The sequence below is a fragment of the Zingiber officinale genome, chromosome 7A, assembly GCF_018446385.1.
Source record: "Zingiber officinale cultivar Zhangliang chromosome 7A, Zo_v1.1, whole genome shotgun sequence".
Classification (NCBI taxonomy): domain Eukaryota; kingdom Viridiplantae; phylum Streptophyta; class Magnoliopsida; order Zingiberales; family Zingiberaceae; genus Zingiber; species Zingiber officinale.
This window is the reverse complement of record NC_055998.1, coordinates 27,566,473-27,575,295: the sequence shown is the minus strand read 5'-3', so window position 1 is coordinate 27,575,295 and position 8,823 is coordinate 27,566,473. Positions and strand designations below refer to the sequence as shown.

At 45.7% G+C, this 8,823-nt stretch overlaps 1 protein-coding gene across 1 annotated transcript; it reads left to right on the top strand.

The window, feature by feature from the left end:
• The first annotated feature begins 3,120 nt into the window (after window positions 1-3,120).
• On the top strand, window positions 3,121-4,602 carry LOC121999299 (PAN domain-containing protein At5g03700-like). The gene has a single exon (XM_042553998.1). It carries the CDS (start codon window positions 3,121-3,123, stop codon window positions 4,600-4,602), a length of 1,482 nt encoding a protein of 493 aa, XP_042409932.1.
• Window positions 4,603-8,823: the final 4,221 nt, after the last annotated feature.

The window sequence follows — 8,823 nt, the reverse complement described above, 5'->3', positions numbered from 1 at the left end:
TTCTATGTGTTATTTGCACCCTCATATTTTAAGTCTCATCCTGTTCACAATATCTGAACTTTTCTTCCTGTTGATGTTATCAAGGAGAGTCATGCCCAAGATTATTTGATTTCTCTACCTTTCATAAATAATTATTTGGCAGGGAACATATTGACAGTCCAACTTCCATTGTCTTCCACTAGTTAATTTAATGACAAAAAGATTGAGAAGGAATAAAAGAAATTGTATATCTCAACAAATCTGTGGAGTCAGGATCTCTCTTCTTATTAGCATTTCTTGCATGGAGTTGTTATTTATTTTCATAGCTCGCTTCTTTGAAAATGACATGTTTTTATCATTCCTTTAAAGCCTGGGTCTATACTTACTCTCTAAGAGGTGCATGGATTCATTATTCACCCTTGTTATGGTTATGGAGCTTGACACTTTGTAAAAGTTGTAAGATCAAGTTTTTTATTTTCTTTCCATTTAGACATAGTTGTGGATTGATCTATTTCTCTTCCAATTTAGATATAGTCATGGATTGAGCATCTATTCTCTTTATCTCGAACAGATGACGTTCATTCACATATTTCTCCCTACTCAAATATAATTATGGATCGAACTATTTCTCTCTTAACTTGGACATAGTTGTGGATCGAATATTTATTCCCTCTGTCTTAGATAAATGGTGTCCATCGACATATCTATCTAGACATAAAAATAGTCGTGGATCGAGTTATTTTTCTCTTAACTCAGATATAGTTATAGATCGAGGTATTTCTCTCCTGACTCAGACATAACTGCGGATCAAATATTTATTCCCTTTATCTCGGACTGATGGCATCCATCGACTTTAACTCCTTGTCTCAGACATGCATCCATCGACAAATGCCCTTCTCAAGGTCAATTTACTTGGTCTCGAATCAAGGCGTCCATTGGCAAATGTCTTTCTTAGAGTCAATTCACTTTGTCTCGAACCAAGGCATCAATTGGCATATTCTATGAGCTATTCTCTCTCCAACTCAATGAGTACTCGGGAGTCATGAAATCGAGCCTATTATTCTTTTTCGACTCGAACATAGTCACATATCGAGTTATTCTCTCCCAACTCTAACATAGTCATGGATCGAGCTATTCTCTCTCTAACTCTTTGAGTATTCAAAAGTAGTGAGATCTAAGTCATTATATTCTTCCAACTCGTACATAGTAGTGGTTCGATCTATTCTCTTTCTAATTATGAGATCGAACTCATTATGCTCTCCTAACTCTGACATAGTGGTGAATTGAGCAATTCTCCCGATTCAAACATAGTGGTTGATTGAGTTATTCTCTTCTGACTCAGACATAGTAGTTGATTGAGCTATTCTCTCTCGACTTAGATATTGTTACTGATCGAACTATTCTCTCTGATTCGACGGGTACTCGAGAGTTCCAAGATCAAGATATTCTTTACCGACTCAAACATAGTCATGAATCAAATTATTCTCTCTCCAAGTCTATAAGTATTCGAGAGTCAAAAGATTGAATTTATTATACTCTTTCGACTTGGACATGGATATAATCATGCATTGAACTTTCTCTCTGGACTAGAAAATAATCATGAATCGAACTAGTCTCTCCACAACTCTATAAATACTCGGGAGTCATTATATCGAGCTACTTATTTCGATTCAAGTATAATCATGAATTAAATATTTTCTCAATCGAGGATGGAGTCGTCGCCTATTCTTCCGATTATGACTTAGTTGAGGATTGATTTCTTATCTAAGCCTTGACAGGCTTCGGACTAGGGTCTTTCCGTTAGGTTCAAGTGTATTTATTATATTTTTGAATATGAATTATGATTTTTCCTTTTCCCTGAGGCACTCTAGTTCAGCCACGTTGGAGTCTCAGAATCGTTGACATGACACTAAAGAATCAAATAAAATAGCAAGCTCATAGTTGTTATTGAAATTAGTCTCTGTATTTGCCACTCAAATAAAATCAAATATTGTTTTTCTTCTTTACAATAATTAGATGGTTGACTTTAGAAACTCAAGCCCTTTAGTTTATTTTGGTGAAGGTAGGGTTGGCTCCATAATGAATAACGAATGGATAATTTTTTAATATCAAACACATTAATCAATAAAAAAAATTTAAGAGTTTTATAAAATCTAAATGAAATAGCACGTACAACATTACCTCCTCTATGATAGAGTTGACAAATGATTATCAGTTTAGTTTTAGTCCTTTTCTATTCGATTTTTTTTAAAAAAAAAATCAAACTAAAATAAAGGATTTTTAAGTTCAGATTGAGTTTGGATTGAAGGTTTTTAAATTTTGTTATGATCAAATTTGACTCTGATTGACTGATCTAAATTTAGGATTTAAAAACTTTTAGATTAAATTAAAATTTATTTTTAAAATTAAGATATTTTATGTATATAATAATAAAAAGTTAATATGATAACGATAAAGTATTAAAATAAAAATAGAAAATAGTAAAAAGAATCTTTTATAATTAGGTCAGTTGAATTATTTAGATTGATCAGATTATCCAAAATCGGATTCGAAATTTTAAAATATGTCTAAATCAATTTTTTTTAATAATATCTTTATTTCGATCCGACCTTAACATCTGCCCCCAATTTAGCTCTTAAATGGCGTCGTAAGAATTGTTATAATTATGTCTGTCTTCCGAGACTGGTGGGGTGGAGAGAGCGAAGCGATTCAAAACATGCTTTCCTCTCATATCCTAAGTCAAACGTCAGTTCCCTTACAACGGCAAATATTAATTAGGTTCCAAGGAGGCCCGATCTTATTTTCTATTAGAAGAAAATATCTAACCACTCAATTGGTCAATCAAGATCATGCATAAATCAAATCTATCGACATTGCGCTCATAAATAAAGCTGCTTCAAATTTCGGCCAGAAACCAACAAAAAAAAACAAACATAAGTCCTTTTCTTTTTCTCCACTAGCGCTCACCTTTTAGATTAAGCATTATCTTTTCTTTTGATTTGAAGATTAGAATTATCTTCTGTCGATCATGTCCATTGTCCAATAATTAATCCGTTGTTTCTGCTAGATAATGGATGAAACGAGTTGCTCTGGAAATCTCTGCGCCTGAGAAGCAGAGTAAGAGAGGTGGTGGTTTTGGCCATGGCGGCCGCCGCAAAGGTGCTTCCTTCTCTAACTGCAATCTTTCTTCTTGTTCACTTGGTTACCACGGTGGCAGCTTCCTCCGTCGGCCATGAGATCCGCAGAGGCTTCTCAGCTGCCCACGACACCTCCTACTCCCAGTTCCAGCCCCTGCTCGCCGACCCCACTGGCGTCTTCTCCCTCGGCTTCCTCCGCGCCGCCGCCTCCGACTCCGACTCCGACTCCGACCAGCTAAACCTTGTTGTCCTCCACCTCGCCTCCTCCACTGCTCTCTGGCACGCCGCCCTCGCGCGTTCCCTCCTCTGGGAGGCACCTGTTTCCTTATCCTTCAACGGCAGTCTTGTGCTGTCGGATGCAGAAACGGGGATTCTCTGGTCGACTCCTGCGATCGACGCTGGCGATCGCCTCGTGCTCCTTAACTCGTCTAACCTTCAGGTCCAGAAACTGGCGGAGATGACCGCCGTGGTGGTGCTCTGGGAAAGTTTCGATTTTCCGGCGAATACGCTGGTTCAAGGTCAGAACTTTACCTCGGCCGCCGACGTTAAGTCTACAGACCAGCGCTTTACGATGAGGGTGGAGGAGAGTTACCTCGCCCTTTACATGGAGCTCCCCGGAGGCACGCCGCCGGTGATGTACTGGAGGCACGCAGCCATGGAAGCCAAGGCCGAGATCGTCGCCGGCGGAGGACCGATATACGCGCAGGTGGGAGAGGGGTTTCTAGGGATGTACCAAAACGAGTCCGCTCCCGTCGACGTGCTCCCCTTCAAAAGCTTCAATCTAGGAATCCGCGGTTTCCGCCGCTTAACCCTAGAATCCGATGGCAACCTCCGAGCTTACTACTGGAACGGCACGATCTGGGCCAAGGACCTTGAGGCCATCGCCGACCGCTGCGATATCCCCACATCCTGCGGCGCCTATGGGCTCTGTGACTATTCAGGCGGATGCGGCTGCCTCGACGGCGCCAGGAAGGCGGATAGGTGCCTCCCGGCGGCCTCCGGCGACTTCTGCGCGGCCGGAGCGAACGAGTTCGGAATCTTGAGGAGGAAAGGAGTCGACTTGGCGAACAAAGTACTGGCGGCGAACGAAAAGGTGGGATCTTTGGAAGAGTGCGAGGCTTCCTGCGACCGGAACTGCAGTTGCTGGGGCGCGATCTACAACAACGCTTCAGGTTACTGCTACCGGTTGGACTACCCCATACAGAGCCTAGTGGCGGCTGACGAGAGCAAGGAGGGGTACTTCAAGCTCAGGCCGAGCGGCGGCGGCGGCGGCGGCGGCCGCAGTAGGAAGGTAAAGGTGGCGTTGCTGGCGGTGGGCAGTTTGGTGTTAGTCGGAACGACGACTGCGGCGGTTGTTGCATACGGTGTACGGAGGCGGCGGCGGGGAGTGACGGCGAGAGTGGAGGGATCGATGGTTGAAGGGCTGACCCCAGGGCCTTACAAAGATCTCAATTCAGCTTCGTTTCGATCTATCGAGCTCTCCTAAACTCACAGATTGCTATTAATTTAAGAATCATAGTTGATCATAGTGGTTCACGAATGCCTCTGAAATATTCAGCATCTTTCTCCATCTCTGCATTCACCTCCTTCGTTGGATTCTGATAACGCAATTTACAAAGAAGGCGGCGTCAAGAAAGATATACTCAAGGAAAACATAAGCGAATGAAATGTTTTTTTTTTTTTTTTTATAATCCAAATATCTATCCTTCGTCTTCATCTTGGAGGTGGACCACAGACTGATCACCAAGCAAATCTGAAAGCAGAGCGGCGCTAACTACTTAAATGCCTTGCCGTGATATGACTAAACATTGTAAGTGAACATTAAGTCTGATCAAAATAATCTATCCATCGTTCTTTGTCACAGGAAAAACTTACCATGCACTCGGGAAAAATTCCTTTCACTCTATAACTATTCTTCATAATTTATTTTTTTTACATCATTTAGAAACGGAATACGAGAGATATTTGAGAGGAATGTAATCATCTTTCCGATACAACTAACATAAAAGCATGACTCTCATAAGTTAATGCAGTTGATATCTACACGTGTTTATTCTAATAGATGTCAGGATCAATTTTCAATAGGTATTGATGTGGTGATAAGGTATAATCTATCTTGCGGGGGATAGTTGTCACGGTGGAGATTAAAATCAAGACGGTTAATGCTCAGATAGCATCGGTAGGGCAGGTGAGCATGCCTCGACTGGGGGGAGAAGGTCCCGTTTGTCGCCGCCTTTGACACGGGGAAGAGTCAAGCGACCGATGCTCAATGGAATAGGAGACGATGTGCAAAAGCCTAGCCAAGCGACTACCCCGCTCGGCGAGACAGCAGGGCTGAGCATTGGCACAATAGAGTTTCGGTCGAGCGACTACCCCGCTCAATGAGGGGCAGGACTTGGCATTGGTAGAGCGGAACTTCTGCCGAGCGGCTACCCTGCTCGACCTGACAACAGGACGCGACACAAGCATAGTGAAATACGGCAGAGCGGACGTGACACAAGCATGGCCGGGTTCTTATTGAGCGGGTGAGATATAGGAGCAGTGAAGTTCCGGCCGAGCGGCCAGCCCGCTCGGCCTAGCAGCGTACTCTAGTATCCATCGACATCCCTTTGGGAGTTAGTGTCGTCGACACCGGGCATGGACAGCCAGAAGATCATACGGCGGAAGCTTCCACTGTCACTTTAGAGATATGTTCGGTCTGTCAAGGTACTGTGTCAAGGATACTTTTCTAACAAGTTTTTTTCAGGAAAAACTTGGGGAAGCGTGTACGCGCACTATGGGAGCTTTATATAAAGGGGGGCCCAAGCATTGACGAAGGTATGCGATATTCACTATTTGCGCTACAGTCTTCTTGTCACTCCACCTTATACTTCATCATCAGTGACTGACTTGAGCGTCGGTGGGCCAATGCCGAGGACCCCTTCCCTGGCTCGACATTGACGTCATTTGTATTACACATTAGAGCGGAGTCTACAGGTGGTCAGCGGGAGCGCCACATCCCCAACTTTCCATCACTTCGACTTTCGGACAGAATCATATTTGGCGCCGTCTGTGGGAGGAGATGGAGTAGGAGACGATGTGCAGAAGCCAAGCCAAGCGGCTACCCCGCTCGGCGAGGCAGCAGGACTGGGCATTGTCACAATAGAGCTTCACTCGAGCGGCTACCCCACTCGGTGAGTCAGCAAGACTTGGCATTGGTAGAGCGGAACTTTTGTCGAGCGGCACCCCGCTTGGCCTGGTAGCAGTACGCGACACAAGCATAGTGAAATACTCACGAGCAGACGTGGCACAAGCATGGTTGGGTTCCGGCCGAGCGGACGAGATATAGGAATAGCGAAGTTTCAGCCGAGCGGCCAACCCGCTCGGCCTAGCAGCATGCTATGGTATCCATCGATATCCCTTTGGGAGTTAGTGCCGCTAACACCGGGCATGGGCAACCAGAAGATCATAAGGCAGAAGCTTCTACTGTCACTTCAGAGATATGCTCGGCCTATTAAGGTACTGTGTAGGGGCACTTTACTGACAAATCTTTTCAGGAAAAACTTAGGAAAGTGTGCTCACCTTGGGAAGTGTGCACGCGCGCTATAGGAGTTCTATATAAGGGGGGGGTCCAAGCATCAACGGAGATATGCGATATTCACTGTTTGCGCTACAATATTCTTATCTCTCCACCTTGTACTTTATTGTCGGTGACTGACTTGAGCGTCGGAGGGCCAACGCCGGGGACCCTTTCCCTGGCTCGGCATTGACGTCATCTGTGTTGCAGGTCAGAGCGGATGCTACAAGCGGTCAATGGGAGTGACACATCCCCGGATTTCCATCTCTTCAAATTTTGGACAGGATCATATTTGGCGTCGTCTATGGGAACTTAACTTACATCCGAGCCGAGAAGATGGAGGACGCTGGATGACTAACCACCGTGATGCTCACCTAGGAAGAGCTCGACATGCTTATTCAAGCCCAAGCGACAAAGATGATCGAGCAACAGCAACAACAGGCGTTAGCCGATCGGCAAGCTTCGTAGCCTGCGACATCGGCGGCTGGGAGACGACCGAGGCAGGAAGACTGAGTGGAGAAAATCTCCATATGGGGGCAGAATAGAAGGTTGATCGGCACACAAGGGGAAGCGCCGCCCGCGCTGATCCCCTTCCATCGCGCCTTGTTCCAAACCTCCTCAGAAATAGCCTAGGCGAATCAAGAACGAGGATCGTCTTCGGATGATGCTCCCGTTCAGGATGCACAAAAAGGCAAGGTGCCTCAAAGCAACGCGTCGCCCGAACGGATCAATCGCTAGTTCTCCAAGGAGATCTTACAAGACCCTTTGCCCAGACATTATACCCCGCTGGCGATCGGGCATACAATGGATTGACCGATCCGAATGATCATCTGGATAGGTTCGATAATGAAGTCACGCTGCACCAGTATACAGATGGGGTAAAGTGTCGAGTCTTTCTTACTACCCTATCCGGATCGGCGTAGCGTTGGTTCAGAAGATTGACGGGCGGATCTATAAGCAGCTTCAAGGACTTCCGAGCTGCATTCTTACATCATTTCGCCAGCAGCCGACGCTATCAAAAGATGATCGTCAACCTCTTCTCCCTGAAGCAAGGATCGAAAGAAATGCTTCGGGCCTACCTACAGCGTTTCAATCAAGTAGATATGGATATTCCCTTGGTTTCATCCGAGACAATGATAAACGCCTTCACTTAGGGGCTCGTCGAGGGATATTTCTTCTGATCACTCATCAGGAAGCCGCCAAGGGACTTCGACCACATGCTCAAGAAGGCCAGCGAATATATAAATGTGGAAGAAGCTCAAGCGGCAAGAAGAAAAGAGACGTCGACCAAACCCTCGGTGATGACCGATCGTTGACCGTCAAGCAGCCATCAGTCGCCCAGAGGGTTGAGAGCCAAAGGAGCGCAGCCACACCTGGAGACCAGGACACATGCCATGCAACATGTGGCTTCCGGTCGACAGAAGGCGGTAAAAGAGAAGGTGTGGACGTCGATGTTCTTCTCTTTCTATCGGTCAACGACCCACAATACTCGTGATTGCCACGGTCGAACACCAATCATCAGCCGACCGGCTCCAAAAGGATACCGCCGCTGATCTCCTTCTCCCAATCGACATCAAAGGCATCAATCTACTGGGTGGCGAGAGGATGAAAGAAGGGCACCCGAGCGGTACAATCAACATCAACGAAAGGATGACACTGATCCCTCCCGAGTCCCGACTAAGCGAAATAGACACTCCGATCGAGAAGAAGAAAACAGAAGCAACACATCCCGAGGAAAAATAGGCATGATCATTGGAGGGCCGACCGGCAGTGACTCCAACAGAGCCAGGAAGTCATACGCTCGGCAGTTGGAGATCCACGCGGTGGGATATAGCAGGGAGAAGGCTGAAGGGCCCGAGATCAACTTCGGCCCCAGCAACTCAGAGGGAGTGGAGATCCCTCATGACGACACACTGATCATCCGGGCGATAATCACTAATTACACTATTCATCGAACTTTTATTAATACAGGGAGTTTGGTGAACATCATCTTCAAGAAGGCATTCGATCAATTACAAATTGATCGGAATGAATTGCTGCCCATGACGACCCCTCTTTACGGTTTCACGGGCAATGAAGTGCTACCACTCGGATAGGCCCGACTGGCTATCTCACTTGGGGAAGAACCATTGAGGAGAACCAGAATCACGA